This window comes from Gymnodraco acuticeps, unplaced genomic scaffold (assembly GCF_902827175.1).
Source record: "Gymnodraco acuticeps unplaced genomic scaffold, fGymAcu1.1, whole genome shotgun sequence".
NCBI classification, from domain to species: domain Eukaryota; kingdom Metazoa; phylum Chordata; class Actinopteri; order Perciformes; family Bathydraconidae; genus Gymnodraco; species Gymnodraco acuticeps.
The window spans coordinates 876,981-898,709 of NW_022991187.1; the positions used below are offsets into that span (position 1 = coordinate 876,981).

Here is a 21,729-nt window from a genome sequence, read left to right on the forward strand (position 1 = left end):
CAAAACATAGACCCACGTCTTAAACCTCGGGATCCATTTCCATTGTGGCTCCATGGGGAGTATGTTTTTTTATTCTCTGTCTTCACTTCTGCATCTCTGTCAAGGCCTCCAATCCCTTTTGTCTGCATCTGTTTCTGTTCCCAAGACTAAACACAGGCCTCTCAGTGAATGGCAGACATCCCAAAGGTGACAAAATGCTTAACTTAAACTATTTAAACTTCCAATCAGCACGTCACTAAAGACAAAAACAGCAATGCAGTTTTTGTAAATATTTCACCCCTCAGTGTGGACCCTCGGTTTCACGTTTCTCAGTCCGTTGGGACATCTGTTTCACATAAGTGTTACACATTGGGCTATCCATATGGCCTTAATCATGCAATGAGCACCTAAGCAGCACAGGACCCCTAACAAAAATGTTCATAGGCATTCATCAGCACTAATCACTGTTGACACAAACTGCCTTTTCACATAGACATAAAACACATCGCCCTCTGTGCTGATTGTAAATGAAGGTTTACTGGTAGCAGCGGCTCTTGAAGAATGGGACGCATGAGTCTTTAACGCAGAGTTCAAGCTATGAAACTTTCTTCACTCATATTTTGCCTTCTTTTAGGTTACTGCACCAAAAGATGACACATTCATGCTTTAATAGAAACATAAGGTTGGGGACATTTTACGGGGACAAATTGAGGAGAAAGAGGTTGTCCTAACTTTTGTTCAGCAGATGTGGATGCCCTGCTGCAGACTTAAGTAAAGAAGAGAGGTGAACACAGAAAAAGAGCCTCATTCTCTTCATTTATGTAACCATTAAGCTCTCGTTGGCTTTTGATTGTGAGAAATAAGACGAAAAACAGAGAGTTGTAGAAGAGGGGAAAGAGAGGGAGAATGTTGTTGTCCTGTATTCAGGGCCATCACTCATCACACATCCCCTCCATCACTCCCTGCCTTCCACACTGAAAAAACAAAACAGTGTCCTGACATCGCGGTGGAGGGGAGCTGAGGGGAGGGCAGGGAGGGTGGGAGGAAAATTAGGAAACCAGATGTGAAGCATTAAAATATACTGACATGCTGAGGACCTTCCTCTGCCACACTCACACACTGAGCGCACTAACTCATACAGCAGGCCCGATACGTGCACGTATGCATATGTCACACGCTGGCGGTACAAACCACACACACATTCGATGCGTGATTTCACAGGAAAATACACAAAGACAAATACCGACTAGCAAGCAACCATGTGTGCATAATCAATCAAGCTAAATTATACACATTGGCAAAAAAGATTCCTCAAAAACAAATGTCTAACAGTCATTAGCTCGTACGTAGCTTACATTGCAAGCTTAATTATTTATAAAAACATGTACGTAACGGGATGAAAACATAATGCTCATGGCTATGTGCTAGGAATGGATAAACCAGTGTTGACCTAAGAATATTTCACGGCAAGGCACAAATCTACAGATGGGTCATCACGCATCAGTGTATGGATATGCATCCAATTAGTACATGTACGCAGGCCAAGGAACGGCTGGGGGGAGGGATGGAGGTGTTTTGTTTTCCTCCATGGGGAGAGCTATGTTTGGGGGATTGAGTGGTGAGTTGGGGGGGGGAGTAGTAATAAATACCCCTGGACCTGGGTCCCCTGGCAGACTGGAAGCTAGACTGGTCACCAGGGTTAACACCCGGGGCACATGACCTTTGACACTGCTAATGGGGCACAGAAAACCCTCCACGAACTGATACCCCCTCTGTCGCATACCACCACAAGACCTTTCACACCAGCTCCCTGTCCGACCCACCCTCCTCCTCCTCTCCTAAAACATACAGGGATATCTGTGGCATCAGCTTCCTCGCCTTTCACCAGGAAACGTCTCATAGCCAAACCGACTCCATGGTAGTCTTTGCTCAATTTTTTTATAACGGCTTGTATAATGCTCATCCAGTCGTCAGTCAACAGCTGCAGCTTTTCCTACATTTTTACAAGATTGTGACAGTTGAAACCTCTTTCCACAAATGACTGGTCACCACATTACCATAATGTCTGATAGTATGTTAGGGACATCATTACTTATCCTGTATAACCAACCATCCGCACCCACATACTGACATGGACCTCAAACCAGCTAAGTACAAATCAGTGGCGGAGAAAGTATTCCGATATTTTACTTGAGTGAAAGTACAAATACAATATATATTATTATCACTCCACTAAGTGAGGGAGAAAAGTACTGAAAATATGTATATCTTAAAATACAGCTAAAAGTTAGAATGAGTCAGTTTTGGTTTAAAAATCTGAATCAGAGTTTCCTGCAAATATCAAATACATTATCTGAAGTAAAATGTGCAATATTGAAAAATAAAGTAGATGTAGAGATACATGGTAATATTGGCTTAGTATTCAGAGAATTGTTTGCTTAATCTGATAATTACTGATTTAGATGATCAGTTTGCCAATGTTAGATTATATGTGGGCACAGTTTTTTGTGTGTTACATGTGAGCAATTCAGAACTTTGCCAAATCAAATTATTGTAGAATAACATAACATTTATTAAATACATAATCGGAATAAGTATTAATCATTCAGCTAAAATGCAAATGCAAATTTCACATAACTGTATTAGGTAAGTTGAAAGCAATAATATTAAGTTAAATCTAATATTTTCTTATTTAAACTTGATATTATTGCTTTCAACTAACTAAATGCAGTTAAGTGAAATCTGTTGACAAAATACATTGAATAAAAGTCAACGTTTCAGTTTCTTCTGTTGCGCCGCACCATATAAAAGGCGTTTATATCCCTGTCTTGTTGATCAGCGCTAAGAGAACGAGTGGTTAAATGGACTCTAAGTAGTTTAGGCAGACAGCGAGCACATGGGCTGAACTGGGCTCTTTATGAATTTGCCTGTTGGATTGGCTTTGCCCCTCCTGGCCTCTTCTCTCCGTTGCCTCCCAGGCTGGCTTCACCCCTGCAACCTCAACCCAAGCCCACCCCGCCTCTAAACTTGAGAACTGTGACAAAGCCAAACATTTAAACCACTAGTGCTGATTTATAGAGCTTGGTAGCGCTGTAAAACCTTCAGGCTTGCCACCGCAAAAGTGAGTGAGGCACAGCAGAGCTGAGAGAAAGAGATGGCTGAGGCGAGGAAAGTGGAATGATGGGAAGAGTATACAAGAGGCACTCAAGTGTTTCAACGAGGTTTCTCCTGGGTGCTAAAGTGTTTTACTGCATAACATCTCGCAAGCTGCTAAATGTGCATCGCGACAATTTAAAATGAATTAATGTTTCCGTCTCCCAGGCTCGACCAAAACAAAGATTGCATACAAAGCTTGGCCACATGGGACAACGGTCAGCCTGCCAAATAGATGGATATGGAGAGATATTCAAAGTCTGGAGAACATGAATTCACAACCAGGACGGGGAATAGAAGTCCCATCAGTGGCTTCACCTCTCCCAGCATGCTCGGCGTGTCCTGAGGGACGCAGATTCAAAAATATACTCTCGACTGTCGAATGGAGACACGGAGCACCCTGTACAGCTGAATAGATTTCAAACATACCAGAGGTCATCTGCAATACAGCAACACTAATCTTGCTTTTTCAATAGCCTTTCAATCAATCAGCCACTAATCAGATTTACCAATAACATGTGTGTATCAAAGCTCGACCCGAACCTCTCCCAGAGAAGAACAATGAATCTGGGATGGATGCCACCGAGAGGGAGAGGAGAGGAAAGAGATGCAACAACAGAAGGAGAAGAGATGTCTTCTTAATTAGCCAGTAATGATAAGATCTGACAAACAACATCTGTTTCCAGAAAGAGAGAGAAGGGGGGGCGAAGGAGAGGGAGGGAGAGAGGGATAGGAAGGAGGACGAAAGAGAGAGAGAAGCAGCTGAGAAACCTGTGAAGCCTAGACAACAGGGACCTGCTTGTAAGAAAGTAAAGGGGGAGCGGAGGGGATGTGTAAGGGAGGGAACGCTGTGTAGCGTGACACAATAGAAGTACAGAGGATGGGAAGTATAGCAGAAGTGAGGGATAGACAGAAAGGGGAGAGAAATCTGACAGGGTTGAGGAAGTCGAAGAGCCAGGACGAATATGATAGACAGGGGGAGGAAAGCAGATCAAAATGAGAGAGGGAGATAGACAGACGTGAGAGAAGGTGAGCTGGATAATGGTGCTGCAGGAGGAGAGGAAGAACGTGTGAAGAGATGGGAATGGAATCACTCAGAAGTCCAGGGTGCTGTAATTTACTGTCCGTGGCTAATACACAGCAAATGTGTGGAGCCGAGGATTGGGAGAGGAGAAGGGGAACCGGGCGGCGGGAGGCTGGAGGGAGGCTGAGTGTTGGGGCTCTCAGCATGCCTGCTGGGAGCCTGTCAGCAGGCACATCACCCCCTGCCCTCAGACCTGACAGATTCATCAGGACCATCACACACACACACACACACACACACACACACACACACACACACACACACACACACACACACACACACACACACACACACACACACACACACACACACACACACACACACACACACACACGTATCCAAACTATTATAGGCATTTTCCTGATTTGCTCAGATACTTTGCTTGAGTGAAAGTACCAATATGATATAGTAAGGTATTGTAAGCTATAGTAAGTTGTGTGTATAACCTTAAAACCATCCGCACCCACATACTGTCATGGACCTCAATCCAGCCAAGTACAACAGTGGTGGAGAAAGTATTCTGATATTGTACTTGAGAGAAAATTACCAATATGATACAGTAACAACACTCCATTTAGTGGGCAAAAAAATATGCTGAAAATATCTTAAATGAAAATATGCACTATGCAGCTAAAAGTCAGATTTAGATCTTAATCTTCAAAGTTAGCAGCAACTATCGAAAAATGCTCTGAGGTCAAATGTGCAATATTCGACCCTGAAATATAGTAGATGTGTACAGTAGAGATACATGGAAATACTGGCTTGGTATTCAGAATATTGTTTGCGGGAAAGGTTTTTTGTGTGTAGACACATTTTAACATGTGAGAAATTCAGAAGTTTGCCAAACTAAATAATTGTAGAATAACATTTCAAAAATATTATAGGCTTTTTCCTGTTTTCCTTCAACTTTTCCTCCATGATGGGGAAAACACAACATCTGTTGCATTACAAATTCAACTACAAAACACCAAATGATACTCTACTGCTTTGCTTTGACTTTATATACTTTCTATCCTGCACTCAGTACCACATTCCTCTGTTAGAATAGTGCTTTAAACGAGCAAATAAGGAGTTAACTTAAGGATCCATTGTATGAAAACGGTTTCTGCACAATATCATTGCCTTTTTCCATGTCCCACAGGAGGGATAACCATTGCCTCGAGCCTTAGCCAATAGGGATACTTAATCACATTTTATTTAATAAATTCTGCAGATGTGTAAATATTAGTGTTGGGAAATGTTTTCCAAAAGGGAAAGGGTAGGAGAAATGTTACTCCTGGGAGAAATATAGTCCGTCCAGATTCTAGATAAAGAGACAAACAAACAAACAAGGTGGCTGGCGGGCCGGCCCAGCACCAGGGGGCCTTGTTAAGTCATTAGTGAAATTTAAGACTGATCCCCATCACACACACACACACACACACACACACACACACACACACACACACACACACACACACACACACACACACACACACACACACACACACACACACACACACACACACACACACATGCACACACCCTAACAGCTCCACCCACAGCGGCAGCATCCAGCCAAAGAAAACAGCCCTTGTTCCTAAATACCACTGCTAACTGGCCTCTGACTCCACACCCACACACACATGAGATCCTGATACTGATACAAGATCCCCTTACAAATAAATGACAAATGCAGGAATTTCACATGAAAAATAAACGTACAAACACACAACCACACAGCGCTCACTTGCCTGCGATCTGAAGTACCTCTAAATCACACTAATCTGCCCCCTTCTGATCCTCTGAGTGGCCCTACTTAATCTCTACACCGCTCAACCAAAGGTGAACCCTATTAGTGGCCCAGACAAATGAGAGGGTTTTCCCCAGCCTCTCTGAGAGTGCAGGGCCTTTCAGAGTGCCATTGAGCTGCAACCCAAAACTTCAAATTTTCCCCCCATCCCACCCACTCTAAGAGCCCCCCTGGTGTTCCTCCACATTAGCCCATTGGTAGTCCATTCCCATTTCCTGTCAAAACATTTCTCCACCGGTCTCTGCTTCCGACTGCCCCCTCTGTAGGCTCCCTCAAAGAAAACAAACCAGGCCTATTCCTCGTGTCAAGGTTCAAGCCACAACAGCTAACACTGGCCGAAGCGGAGCAAAGGTGACCAAACATAAACTCGGCTCATAACCTACTACCCATTATACACTTCCTGTGCAGGATCTTCACATTTCAGTTGAGACCACATCGGAGAAAGCCCAACAAAAAGGTCCCTGAACTCATTTTCACCAGTCTAACTGAGTGAGTTTGAAGCAGTACCTGTCATTGAATTTGATATTCTAGACATTGCGTTTTCCCTCCCTGTCTGTCTTTGTGTCATTCTCTTCCTAGCATTGCCCCCAGGGGGGAGGCATCCCTGCGGTCCGGTGCCAGCTGCTCAGTGGTCCGGCCTGTGTGCCGCTCCGCTGTGTGAGGCGCTGTGCACTGGAGCCTCAGGCCCCTGTCGCCACGCTGCCTGGCCCCCCGCCTGAAGGGCTCGCTGACAGGGGGTCTGGGGGGACTGGACAGTGCTACCCCAACAGGAGAGACCTGTGACAGCGGACTGATGGGACCAGTCTGTCTGACTCTCTTTCTCCGCACGTATGCAAGTTAATATGTGCATCAGTGTGATGTGGCAGATAGTGAGTGCAATTCAGAAACACAACCACCTGATCACAGTCTGCAGAGTGTTCTCCAACTACTCAGTCTGCTTATAAAGAAACTTGAATCTTCAAACAATTTCCCAACTTGGGATAAATATAGTATCTAACTATCTATCTATATATAGATATATATAGATATATATAGATATATATAGATATATAACTATCTATCTATCTGTCTATCTAACTATCTATCTATCTATCTATCTATCTATCTATCTATCTATCTATCTATCTATCTATCTATCTATCTATCTATCTATCTATCTATCTATCTATCTATCTATCTATCTATCTATCTCTCTCTCTCTCTATATATATCTATCTATCTGTCCATCTATCAGTCAATAGTATGCAGTATAAAACGGAAAAATGTATGGCGTCCGATAATCTGGAAGATATGAATTATAATTACACATAAAAACTCATGATTGCCCAGATTACATGAAGACACTTCATGAAGTATCCTCCAATACGAGTCAGGATACGTTGTAATGCATTTTAAATACTTATATAACAATTGCCATATTCTTTTGAGACTGCATTATTGAGAATACAGTGGTTTCTCCGTCATGCTTATTTATCCAGTTCAATGAAAATGTCAAAAAGTGTCAGTTTGCAACAACTTTGCCAACATCATCTGCAGCTCTTTGCAGTGGCCAGGGACTCAAATGGAGGAAGAAAAAGCACCTCCTCCACATCCGCTGTTAGATGGATCACAGAGGACGAGAGCGATTCTCAACAGTTATTATCACAGACTGTTTATCCTTTTTTCAGTGACTTCTCACACAAAGTCCTCCTCACTGATGATTTCTCTAGTCCCCACATCCAGTTTCAGTCTAAATATATAAAAAGTCAATATATAAAACTTTGCGTCGAAAGGAGCCAGTTGAGGTGGTTCGGGCACCTAGTTAGGATGCCACCTGGGCGCCTCCCTAGGGAGGTGTTCCAGGCACGTCCAGCTGGGAAGAGACCAAGGGGTAGACCTAGGACCAGGTGGAGGGATTATATCTCTTCGCTGGCCTGGGAGCGCCTTGGGATCCCCCAGTCAGAGCTGGTTGATGTCGCCAGGGAGAGGAACGTTTGGGGCTCTCTGCTGGAACTGCTAACCCTGCGACCCGACCACGGATAAGCGGGAGAAGATGGATGGATGGATGGATGGATATAAAACTCAAATTAATTCCACTGGATTTTCCCTATATCTTGGCTACAATGTGGCTAAAATACTTTACACGTTTTTTTGTTGAAATGTGATAAAAAAGATAATGTGAGAACAGGTACAAGATGCCAGTGTCAGCAGAGATCGCTACAGTATGAGTTCCTCTTCACAGCTAAAGTAGAATCTTGTACTGGGAGTATGAGAAACAATTTCTCTCAAACATAAAACTCTCAAGTGCATATATGATGACCTAACAGGGCGACTTGGCGGCAGTGCGTGAGTATGCATCTGGGAAAGGGGAGGAATTCGACCCCTGACACAGTCCAACAAATGTTACTGCATTTATTTTTTGGCTGATAGTTTAATGTTCTTTTCCCAAAGACTTCTATTTTTTGGGAGGGTTAAAGCTGAAGAATAAGTAGGCCGGTGTTCCCCTCTATTAGCAGTGCAAGGATAAACTATCTGTCCTGTGAAAAAAGGCCATTTAGGGGCACAGAGGGAAGTTCCCTGCATCAAGTAGTCTAAGACTGGCCGACACAAGCAGGTGGACGGACGGACAACAGATGGTCAGACATTTACATACACCAACAAATTATATCTGAATAGTTTATTGTCAAACTGTCGAGACAGTGTTAATCCGTAAAGAACTATAAAAAAAGACCGAGTTTTACTGCACTGCAGGACTGAGTCTCTGTGTGGCCTGTGTCTCTGTATGTTACCATACTGGGAGATGTCTCTTTTCAGGAAAATAGGTTTAAGAGTTAACATCAGCATAAGGAATTAACTTAATAACTGCAAAATAAACATTAAGCTGGGGAATTCTGTAATTGAGCTGAAACTAAAGTGATCTACACATCGATTAGGACTGAAGAACAAAACAAAATCCTGCACTGACTACTTGAAAACAAAGCTGTGGTACATGCACATAACTAGAACCAAGACTACAAACAGATCAATACAACCCACAACCTAAGATTAAGAGTAATGGATTCCTCTTGGAGCTGAGCATCTGAAGTCAAGCCCAGGTCCACTAATCATTGTTCAAATAGTAAAATGATCAACTCAGAGAGTACAACAACTATGGTAATTGCACTCCAGATGGAGGTTTTGTTTTTTAGTGCAGTATTCAAAAAATCACAGGCTGATATGCACGAGTATGCATGAGTCTTTGTGAGCTCATCTTGAGTCGAGGGGAGGGGAGAGCCATATTGACAACATTGGAAAATTCTTATTGATTATTCTTCTTTTCTCTGAGCACCGGCTTGTTAAAAAAGACCCCTCTTGGAAACACGATCAATTAGTGAGATAGTGCTTGCCATTGATCACCCCCTATCCACCCCCCACCTCACAAGGCCTTACTATGGAGCCCTCCACACACTCCTTATGACCAACTATTGATCCCAGCTTCTTAGCCAAATATAAAAGCACGCACACTAACACTGAGCACCGACCCCTTACATACAAACCACACAGTCTAATACTAATACTGACATCTGCTTGTCTCCATTGTAAACCCATGGTTCTCTCATAAATACAGAGGCCAGCTTTGGCCCAGAACCAATATAGTTTCTCAGAGGTCAGGGGTCAGCATGGCAATAATGCCGCCATTAACAGATCCGCCTGGGTTAAAACTTCTCAGAGGAGAAAAGCTTTACGGTGTGAATGCAACAAAGATTGGTGGAAAATATTGGTTTTATACATAGGACCTATTTTTCATTTAAGTTGGTGCAAGGTTTTAGCATGGGCCAAGTAAGAACCCAATAAATTTTAGAGGAGATCCACACCAGGGACACATTATTTTTCATCTATGAAAAGGGCCCTGCTGGAGGTCTGCGCTCTCTGACTGGCTTTCCACTATTTTTCAGTAGATTAAAAAGTCTGTTGCTGATTTAGTTATCAAACTTAGTTTAAGCTGAAACATTTCATTTGGGGAGGCAAAACCAGCTTTTTTGGCTTAATACAAATAAAATACACAATCAATCAAAATAGTCATTCAATCATCCAATAATCAAAAAAATGTATCCACAAATTGGTTCTGCAATAAAATAAATATCTCAGAGCTGCCATAAAAAACAAAAATATCACAGCTAAATATAAATATTTTACTAATTAATAAAAGCTTTGACTGCATGAGTTTGAGGAGTTAGTGAAGATTTATGGTGATGACCCCAGAGGAATCAATCTATCTATCTGTCTATTGATCGATCATCAAACCAATCAGTGAACATGTCAGTCCATCAGCCAAAGATAAGACACTCTGCAAACAGAGGAGTCGCATCAGGCCTGTGAGCGTAGCAGTTCAACAATGTTAAGATTGGATGATTGTAAAACTATTAGACACAGCAGGCAGCGGGGCATTAGATCATTCTTCCCTATTGGCAACTTAAGAGTCATCTCTTTGTCAACGACTGCCCTTGCCCTCTTCATCCCTCGGTCCCTCCACCCTCAATCCCTTCACCCCTCCCTATGGATCAGCTGTGATCTCCTCTCTCTCCTTTCACTCAAATCAGGATTAGGGAGAAGAGGAGGTGGAGGGGTGCAGCAGCAGCAGGAGAAGGGGGGGGGGGGGGAGAAAACTGAAACAATATGGAAAGGAGATTAGAAAAGAGGGGGTTCGGGCCGTTTGGGGAATTGCAAACTCCCTTGTGCTTGGGTAGGTGTCCTAATGACACCGCCTAATTATGGCAAAATTAGACAGGCTAAAGGGAGGGGGTGGTTGTGGTGGAGGAGAACGTAACGTGAGGGGAAAAGAAGAGGAGCGGGGGAATTAAGCAATGGGGAGTGAAGAAGTAATCGCACAGTAGGTGCATGTGAAAGCGAATAGAGAGGGGTGAAGAGGGGTGTGCAGAAGAACAGATATAGAGGTAAGGCAAGGAGGAAGGGAGCGGGGTTGAGTGAAAAGAAAGAAGAGAAAAGGGGTAGAAAGCAGTGGCTGGGCGATAGCAGCGAGTGGGCCCCAGCACGCTGCATGTTAATTGGAGAACAGGTGTTGGGGCTGGGAGCAGGAGGCTGATTACTGGAGCCACAGAAACAGACCTACACACACACACACACACACACACATGAATAATTTAAAACCCATGCAGTGACTAGGGAAAAAAGGTCAAAGCAGGGGTCACAAAGACACACAGACAATCGGACTATACATCCATATACATCCGTAAATAAACATGCAGTGGTCGTCTCACACACACATGAAAATATACATCCGTTTGTGTGCACTCAAACAGCATATGCATGCTCTGAACACACACACACACATCTGTCGATTTGTTTAACTTTTTCAGTGTGTGGAGTACATGCATACAGTTAAAAGAGAGGGTGCACATAAGTTGGGATAAAAGGGCACAAAAGCCACGTAAGAGTTCCATTGGCTTATCAGAAATTAACTGGCTGCTTATAGGCTGCTCCCTGAGGAGAGGATTTCACAGGCCAGTCAAGAGAGAGAACCCCCATCAGGACGGGATATGCCCAGTGTGATTAGAGAGTACAGTAGGTCAATGATTCCATTTAAATCAATCCTCACACCAGCCTGCACACACACACTCAGAGTCAACGAGTTATAGATAGCGCTTTCTTCAACACCCCACCGTCAAACAACTTAGAAACTAATTTTAAAATGTAGCCATGTAAGGAGGAAGTACAAAATGTTTGCAGAGGGGGTTATTGGGAGTGTAATGTGCTACAGTAAATGAGAAAAGCAGCTGCTCCAAGATATTCTGGGAAAATTCAAAAGACAACAGCTCGATTTTTTCCGTTATATGAAAACTATCTTCAGCAGAGATCCTTTGAGACACACTGTCAACAGCCAGCCAGCTTGAACTGAGGAGGGGGAAGAAAAGGGTCCTTGACGTATATGAAGTGAGTGTTTTCTAGACAGACGATTGTAGGGAAGAAGCGATAGAAATACGAAGGAAAAGAGATGAAGGTTGCGTTTATGACATCACATAGAAAGTATTTCACATGAGGTGTGCTTGTGAGCATTCATCACACTGGTTAAGGGTAGGCTGACACGGGACCTCTGAAATCCCTTGGACGTGAAGGCCCTCACACACGCTGATTACTGCGGGGGTCATCTGCCTTTAAGCCTTATAACTGGCTGTCATGGTGAACATTGACTACATATGTGCGCCTGTCTGGTGGTCCACATGATCCACATGCTTCTGATGAAAATAAATCTGCGCTTAGGCCGGTTTCAGGTGCAATGTCAGCAGTTAAAGGTAATGAATGATCAAACTGAAACAGCAGGTGAAGATAGATCAACAGATAAACACAAAGCTGAAGAGAGGGAAACACATGGGAGACAGAGATGGATGCAGATACTTTACACTTTCCTTGCATTCATGCAGTGTAAACTGACATGGCAGAAACACTTGTTGTAAATATTAATTTCAAGGTGATGCATGCATGCATATATTAATATGGATATGTGAAATACACACAAACATTAACACCACTACATACATATATCCAGCCCACACATCTGTACATGCATGTGCTTTATAGCCACTCCTCTCACTGGTTTGTGTAAATGCAACAGCTGATTGGTGGAGTCTCATTTCAACAACCTTCACATCAAGCTGTGATCTCTCTTATTCTCCTTCATTCTGCTTCAATGTAATGGTGTAGGTGCATATATACAAAGAAGGGTGACCTGAGCATTTAGTATGAAGAGGTGCTTGTTATGGGATGTGGTTTGATCTCATTACCTGTCAATGATGACTGGGTCAGAGGGTGTCTCGTTTCGGTTGCCACAACTTTTCTTCTCACAACAGCGGCTGAGTAGGGAGACAGAAAGGAGGAAAAAGTCAGTTGAGGAAAAAAAAACAAATTAAACAGAAGGAGCCTTCATTTGTCTGGCCCTTCCACATCCACAGGCCCAGACTACTTTGCCCCGCAGTCGGCCAAGATCCAGGAGCAAACAAAAGAGGCATGAGAGGGGAGGGGGAGAATAGACAAAAGAATAAAAGAGGAAGAAAAGGTACAACAACACACCCTACAAACAGTGAGAGACCATTCAAAAGTGAAAAGCCAGCCAGGCAATCTGTCACATTGATTTCGAAATCAAACTCAACCCCCACGCAGCCTCGCACACACACACACACACACACACACACACACACACACACACACACACACACACACCACACACACACACACACACACCATCCCACAACATCCTACCATTCGTCAGCAGTCCTGTCCGAGGAGCCTGCTGGCCACCCAGTCCCCCCTCCCCAAAGTCCCCTTCACTGCATAACAAAAGTGCCCCCACCCCTAACCATCTGCCACCCCTACACCTCGCCTCACCCCTCTCGTGTCCCAGCTTGGCCCTGCCCTGCCCTCCCCCCCCCCGCGCCCCCCCTGTCAGACGGCCTCACTCCCCAGCTGTGACGCTTGCCCTCTGCCTCTTCGGCTCTGTTATTAGCCAGCTGTGAGTCACATTCGGGCATCTGCTGGCTACACAATGGCAAAGCCCACTCTGTCTTAGCCCCTCTCCCCCGTGTCCCAGCCCCCTATCCTTCCCCCTGCTGCCCTCCAATCCTGGGTCACTGCCCCACTTCCACACCGCTCTCTCCAGCTTTTTCTCCATCCATAACCCCGTGATCACCTATTTTCTTCTCCACCAAACACTAACCAAAACCTTCTGGTCCCTGAAGCTCTTTAAAGGGCTGGGACTCTTTAAACTCACGTTATAACGACTCTGTATAACACTGGCTGTGACACTGGAACTATAGCACTGCACTTGCCATCACATGTTGACAAAGTTCAGACATGGTGTATAGGCTGAACAGCAGTGTTAAAGTTACATTTTGATAAGGGAAAGGCAGAATATTTCCCAAAAGAGTGTGTGCTGCTGTCCGCTGTGGGGTGTCTGCAACACTCGAGGCTACAGAGTGAGAAGATCCAGGAAGAAGCAGGAGCTGGCCGGGGACATGTTGTGAGGGGTTACCACTGTAACAAGGATGATGACAGACAGGCTAGACTTGTAGTTCAACCACATTCTAGTTTTCAAAAATGTTAGTGTGTGTGTGTGTGTGTGTGTGTGTGTGTGTGTGTGTGTGTGTGTGTGTGTGTGTGTGTGTGTGTGTGTGTGTGTGTGTGTGTGTGTGTGTGTGTGTGTGTGTGTGTGTGTGCGTGTGTGTGTGTGTGTGTCTAAGACTCACCTGCACATAACCTCATGTGTGAGCAGAACTCTGCACATTTCTGGATTCTTGTTTTGTCCCTCATACGCTATTGGCTGAGAGAAGGAAATAAGTAATAGGACACATTAAGTTTCAAGTAGGCCAAGTTAGACTCTTATTTAAATTGATGGATTAAAATAAAGTTTACAAACCTGTTTAGTGACAGAGTCAATAAGTCGTGCATACAGATCCTGCTCTGTGCGGACCCCTGCAAAAAGAAAATGGGTTGTTATCAACGGCTTTCACAAGTCATTTTAGATATGGCAGAGATGTTACTGGTATTATAATCTCTTGTCCTAAATGCTTTAGTGAAAATGGAAACTGGGAGTCAATGAAAGATTGAGAAGCTCGCCTCTAATTGCAAAATACTACATTACAATTCACGTAGCAACCAAAAATGCACTCACAATCCTAAACCTGCTCTGACCTTTATATAAAAAAGTACATAATACTGAAGCTTCTCAAAATAAAATAGAAAGATTTATGGCATCAATCTTTTTTTATCTCAAACTCTGGACTAGCGCTCAGAAAAAGCATTGAACTCGGTCCAGATAAACATGGAGGAATAAGATTGGCTTGCTGTTCATATTTTCTCTGATGGTTTCTGAGGGGATTGAGAGTTATTTGATGTATGATGATTATCAGTCATGTTCGGCTTTGAGGCCAGAATTTACGAGCCCATTCTCACGGTTTGTCAAACGGTTTGTTTTTTGTTATTTCTCAGTTAACTTCTGACTTATTCCCAAGTTAACACGACCGGATACTAGCTGGTATGTTACCTGTCATACACCAACAAGTAAAAAAGCACCTGATCAGTCACTGAAGGGATTTTCTCGTTTCTTTGTAAATCGGGTGTGTCTCTGAGTGAGATACCCCTGAACACTCCGGATGATTCCAAACCTCTGCTGTAAGTCTCAGAAGATACAGAAACGACATGTAATGAATTGCTTCTTAAGACATGAATGCATTACCCACGTTATTTTGTGTGACTTTGGAGAGTATTGCTTTCAAAATGTGTTCCTCTCATCAAAGTCTCGATTGAGATGCCTTTGATATCGCTTGGGGATGAGAGGAGGGGATGCAGAGGAAATGCTTTTGGTGTGCTTGTGTGTACATGTGTGTGTGCATGTGTGTATGTTGGGTGTATAAGGGGGTTGCTCTGGAACATGTCTTTTATCTTCTCTCCCATGGGTGCTCCTGCGATGGCAGAGTAGGGGTAGCAGTGGCTCATGGGAACCGAGTTTCTCTGCGTATCTCCCGATCTGATGTGAATGCACCACGGGGGGTTGGAGTAGTTGGAGGGAATATGGGGGGTGTTGGAGTGGGGGGGAAACATGTACCTCATCTCCCCACACATGCACCCAGAAGTGGCTCCTCGCAGAGCTGAACGATGAATTGTACAAACCCAGTGATTAGAGGATGAGGGGAAGGTAATTGATGAGCTCAGAGAGGAGAGGAGAGGATGTGGAGGAAGATTACTTAAGTGGAAAGGTGTGTGTCAGGTTAGCCCTGATGGTGTCAACTCCTGTAGAGATCAATTAGACAGTGCAAAAGCCCAAACATATACTCTGAGATCTCTGGTTTGACTCACCGTTGCTGTAGAGGAGCTGCAGCTTGTAGTGCGTGCCGTTGTTGGTTTTCTCCCCTGTCTGCTCCTTAGAAAGGGACAGACACACAGACATGCCATTAAGCACATGTGAGGCACAGATAAGTACAGCTGAGCATCCCCACACAGTGTTAAGCACAGCGAGTCTCTCCTAATCCTGTAGCTCGCCCTTCCCTGACAGCAGCACTGAGATCAGAGGGTTGTAGGCTCAGAACCCATGTGGGACCTTTCGTTGTATTCGAGAGCTGAGCGCTTAACCTTGAGCCGGATGTTCTTTGTAGAGGTTGAACTATCATGTCTGATGCAAACTCCTAAAACCCTAAGATCAAATGCAGAGGTCCTCCTCGCAACGAGGTAGCCCCGCCATGGTTATATGTGTGTGTGCAAAGTGTGGAAAGTACTGTATGTGAGACTGAGCAGCAATCGACCTTGACAGAAAAACTTCCTTTCCGCTATCCCTCCCTCCCCCAGGCTCTCCACTAGCCTCTCGCTTCTTCCTTCTCTCCCCCTCTCTGTCTCTTGTTCCCCCTCTTTCTTTCTCTTCTTCTACCTCTACTGGTCTTTCTAAGTGGTCTCAAAGGAATGCTCTCTGGTCCAATAACCCAGGAGGCTGGCATCACGAAGACGAGTGCGAGGGTGGAGGAGAGAGACCGAGAAGGTTGGGGAAGTGGAGAAACTGGGAGACAGTTGCAAGGTGGAAGAAGAAGTAGGGGAAATTAAGATGCATGAAGATGAGTTGGAAAGTAATAGAGCTCCAAACTTAATATCAAACTTAATAAAGTGAGATTGAGGCTGGGAGATAGATGGATGCCTAGCTTCATAAGTTTTGTGAATATACACAGAGGAACATTTATTTCGCCCTGCCATCATTCTACCTTTGCATAATTACAAAGCAAAAACAGATGCCAGGGTAACCATGCAGAAAATGAACTCCTCCACTGCCGTCATATTACTATACGCTGGCCTGGGTGGCACAAAGGGAGCACGCTGACAGCTTTAAGCCCTGGTGTTAGCACTGCCGCCCTCTCCCTCCCTCCCTGCCCATGAAATTCATAGTAAAACTATGTTTGAACTTCAGCTGACAGGACGGTGTCCTCTTGTCTTTCTCACGGGGAGATGTGTTGCCAGTTTAGCAGGCTCTGGCACCACAAGGCAGAAACATCCATCAACACCAGGCATAAGGCTCTCACTGCAGGCTCTTTCTAACTCTGTCTCCACACTGCACTCTTCCTTATTTTGGTCCTGTCCAACCTGAGGAATCCAGCTCACCCCCACAGCAGTATTTAGAGTATGGCAGGGTGGGGGGGGGGAGACTTTGATGATTAGTTCACTGTATAACTTAACAAGAGCAAGCATAATTTGCATTTTAAAAAGTAGTGATGTCCTCCTAATGAGGCAAGCTGCTAATTAGTCATTAGATATTCTTTTTCAATCCCACATCATCAGCTCATTGAGGGAAGAGCTTGTGTAAACACGTAGCCGTCAGCTGTTCGATGTGCTTGGCTATACTGGGGATGGGGAAGATCAAGTTGAGCACCTGGTTACAGCTGAAATACGCTTTAACTAATACAATCTGTGGCTGTTTTTTAGACGATGCTGCTTCAGATTTATGGTTTGGGCTTTAAAATAACTGTGTAGATGATGAAATGAATTGATTACATCCCAAAATAATAGTCATTAAGACAGACAGGAATCCAGAAACCTTAACACACCTTGTCATGCTCAACAAAGTCCACAAACGAAGTCCTCTCCACCTCCACAGGTTGGCCGTGTCTGTCATAGAGCGCCAGGACAAAGTGGAAGAAGTTGGACTTGCGGAGATTTGAGGGCGGCTGCTTCTCAAAGTGAGCTCTTGACAAAGCTACTCCACTGAGGACAAAACAGGGAGAGACAGTCAGTTACAAAGACATCCACATTGTGTTCAAATGTAATACACTGATTTGTACTGATAAATACAAGGGGTTTTTATATATTTAAAAGGACCATTTAACAAAGTAAATACAAATAATTGAAAACTGGCTTTTTAATAATTAAAAATGAAACAACACAGTTGAGACTTTTCTCTGCTTGCAGTAAATCATGATAACTCAGTTAATATGCACAACAAAACATTTAGATTAATTTGCACTTTCAAGGCAGTTATTAATAATGATTATAATTAACATGAATAAGTCATTTTTTAATAATGACATTTTCCATTGATTATAACATTTTTAATTCTCCAATGGATAAGGCCTTGATTTTATCATACAATAATCAGGCATATCAATAATTTGCAAAATAAAAATAATCTAACAATAACCTGAAATGTGCTTACATTTTCCCCATAACTTAAAGTCTACTTTGCTTGTTCAGAAGAAACTGGCGGGGCATGGAAATATATACACAAAACAAGGCAAGAGGAAAAACAAGAAAATCTAAACTTAAACTGAGAAATAAAATATAGATAATAAAATCGACACTTCTGACTTCAACATTAATGGAGCAGCATCATGGTTGAAATGTAAAGTGTTTTTAGTATAAATAGGCTACAGACTATTAAAGTTAAATAACTTTAATATGTGTGCAAATCGCGTGGAAGTCTGCACACAGTCGATTCTGTAAATTCGACTTCGGTCTTATTCAAAATGAATCAAAATAAATCAAAACTTCAGTAGTGTATGGATTTTTTCCTGGCAACCTGAATTGTTTCTTATTAGAAATAATACACTTTGCCCCATAGCGAGTTTTTTTTCCTTTTGATAAATCATTACAACCGTGATATTTCAAACAAGCCCAAATCTTCAGGTTCAATACAATACAAAGTATCGTTTTAATAGCGCCGTTGTTTTATCAGTAATTATTATCTATATTCCATCAGGAATTATGTATTATGGTCATTTACTTTTCGGACCCTACATTGTATCCTGTTTTCTAAACTTTGCACACAATCGGGAATGAGTGCACTGATGTGTGTGTTGGTAAAGAAATGGAAAAACTAACGATTTTAATTAAACATCTGGTGGATGTTGAAAATAAATGTTTTTGTAACAATATAAATACTGTAACTTCTGCAAAGGAGAAATCATAAATGTCATCTGTGTGGCCGATGAAGTGTTCTTTCAGTTTATGAATTACTTAGCTGGTCTGGGGAAATACATTTAGCATAAGTCAGGTTTTCATAAATTGTGGTAAATTGTTTTTCAATTAAATATGTTGACCTTTGTGTGACTTTATTGAAGTAGTGTTGATTAGACCCTCTTAGTTTTACGTGTTGGTAATATAGTTGCCCTGTTGTGTAGGCGACATAACATTTATTAACTCTAAAATAATAATAATCATATTAGGTTCTTTAGACATATTTAAAGACGTTTTATGAGTTCGGGGCAAATAGTTTAAAGAAGACTCCTGTCATATTTGGCAACAAGTAGTTTGCAGGTCTTTCCTGACAAGGTCGACTCTTAATGAGTTAAATGTTTACACACTGTAACTACACTGGGCTCCTGCTGATTACGAAAATAAATGTGCTCATGTAACTGATGTAAAGATCTGGTGAGAAGGTAATGTCAATAGATCAGCTGTACTGTACCTTTGCGCCGCTAAATTAGCATCCACCACGCCGACATTACGCACCCACGACCGGATTGGATCCATCTCTTCAAGACTTCTCTCTTTTAATCCGCTCACTTCTCGTATCAGATGCTCCTGGATGCCAAACATTTAAGCCCTTGCCTGCACGTTTCGGTGCACTTCTTTCAACTTACACAAAACACCAAGAGTTGGAGAGCTAAAGCACTTTGGCAAACAACAGAAGGTCCACCCCAAGGCGCTGCGCTCCTCCAGAGGTTTAAAAAAAACAAATGACCGATGCTGTGTGATGTTCTTTCAGAAACGCCTCAGATAATGATCCACGCTAACTTTCTTTTAAGGCTGAAACGAAGATAATAGATATATTCCACCTCTAATTGGAAGCATTGTCCAAGCGCAAGTCTCCAGCGTCACTTCGAGCGCAAATGGTCACCTGCTCGGTGGCTCCTCACACACTGCAGAGCGACTCAGAATTCAGTCAATACGTGTGTGTAGAAAGTCTTCCTTTGTCAGAGGGCCAGATCGGATCAAAACAGTTGATCCGAGGGCCAGGAAGCTTGCAGTGAACCGCTGTCTTGAAGCATGAATGAGACCCTCTGCCGGGATAGAGCTGGAGGAGGGGCCTTAGTGCCATATGGGGGACCGATTGTTGAAATGGATGCTCTCATTGGTGTAAAGTGCATCCGTTGTTTGGACTTCTGCCAGATTCAGCATCCAACCAGTGACTCTTGAGGCAAAGTTTTCACTCATTAAGTTTGGCCGGGTTGATGATGAAGGGAAAACACACAATTTGGCACATTTGAAGCACACACTTCTCAAATATGTTGAGAAATGTATTTGTGGTGTGACACATGAACGAGTTTCTTTGTAGGTGTGATGATAAAGGGGGGTCTTTACAATCAATATTATTCAACCTCCACATTGTAGACATATGCTAAAAGTGATAGGGTTTTATACTTGTGTTGTAGCCTACTTGTTTTTTTTGTACTTTTTTGTGTATCTATGAATGTGTTTATAAAAGCCACACTTTAAACGTTGGTTTCAATTATTCTGTACATGCTGCCCTGAATGGTCACTACAACAAATCCTGTTAGGTCTGTTCATTCAAGTCAACATCTAACACAAGTGCGCTCTCGACAGGCACGCATTCAGCAGCTCCACCGTCTGCTCCTTTGAACCAGTGATTCCGCTGAGGAGCATCGCATCAGTGTCAGCCGCAACAATGGCCGTCTGGTTGGTCCATCAATCACCGCACAGCGCACAGTGCTGCGCTCTGATTGGACCCTGACAGAGCCCGAACTGAGTTCTCAATCAATACAAAAGACTGGCTTATCAACAGTGGTGTAAAAGTAGATGTACTCAAGTACTACTTAAGTACAATTTTGAGGGACCTGTACTTTACTTGAGAATGTCAGTGTTGTGCAACTTTGTAATTATACTCCATATTTCAAGGTAATTTCTGCTTTTACTCCACATTTATTATATATTTGGTTTCTTTGCAGATTTTGTTTAATGATGTGAAATAGTTTCAACACTTAAATAATACTTTAGTTACACCTGGAGTTACCCTTACAAACTACCTGCAGTATACAAAGGAATTCAAATTAGCTGCACATTTACCATTTGATAAACATTTTAATACATCAATAACTATAATCAAAACATATAATATATATTATTCTGAAATGGGCAAATCTGCATACTTTTACTTTGTGTTACTTTAAGTATATTTTAATGCCAAAACGTTTCTACTTTTACTTGAGAAAGTGCAGGATCTGAGTAGGCTACTTCATCAAACCCACAGAGGTCTTGAAATCAGTTCAAAAATAACGATGTTAAAGAGAGGCTTCCTAAAGTGTTTTTGTAAGGTATCTTTAGCATATAACAAAATGTATTGATGTTATAAAAAGTATGTTGAGTTATTTTTGATAACGTCTGAAGTTTCTTTAGCACGCTGATTTGGGTAATTTCAGGATAAGCAGAAATAAACCTAAATAAAGTAAAAGCCCTGGTTCTTGGAATTATGTATTGATCATAATGTAATTCAAAAAAATGTTTGTGTTTAGGCCCAACAAAATAAAAAAAATGGGCTATACCATGTTTTTGAGCTTTTATTTTTGCAAACTAAAAATTAATTTCCGCTTCTGTTCATCTGGCGTTGAAAAGGAAAGTTTTTTTTCATCCCCTGGTCCTTTGGCCCTTACCGATACTATTGTCTAAGGGTGGAGTTTGTGCGCCCGGACAATGAATGTAAATCTCCCCCCTTTGGATCCCGCCTCAACCCACCATCTGCCAGCGCGGGACAAAGTCAGAT

General features: G+C 42.8%; 1 protein-coding gene across 2 annotated transcripts in view; it reads right to left on the reverse strand.

Moving 5' to 3' along the window:
- The window catches only part of ebf2 (EBF transcription factor 2), a 31,563-nt gene extending 11,566 nt beyond the window's left edge, over positions 1–19,997 (reverse strand). For both annotated transcript variants that reach the window (XM_034238423.1, XM_034238422.1), the window contains exons 1-6: positions 19,417–19,997; positions 17,561–17,717; positions 15,834–15,897; positions 14,395–14,450; positions 14,225–14,298; positions 12,767–12,835 (exon numbers count right to left, since the gene is read on the reverse strand). In XM_034238423.1, coding sequence (XP_034094314.1) covers positions 12,767–12,835; positions 14,225–14,298; positions 14,395–14,450; positions 15,834–15,897; positions 17,561–17,717; positions 19,417–19,547 — 551 coding nt within the window. In that variant the 5' untranslated portion in view covers positions 19,548–19,997. The remainder of the gene's footprint in view (positions 1–12,766; positions 12,836–14,224; positions 14,299–14,394; positions 14,451–15,833; positions 15,898–17,560; positions 17,718–19,416) is intronic.
- Positions 19,998–21,729: the final 1,732 nt, after the last annotated feature.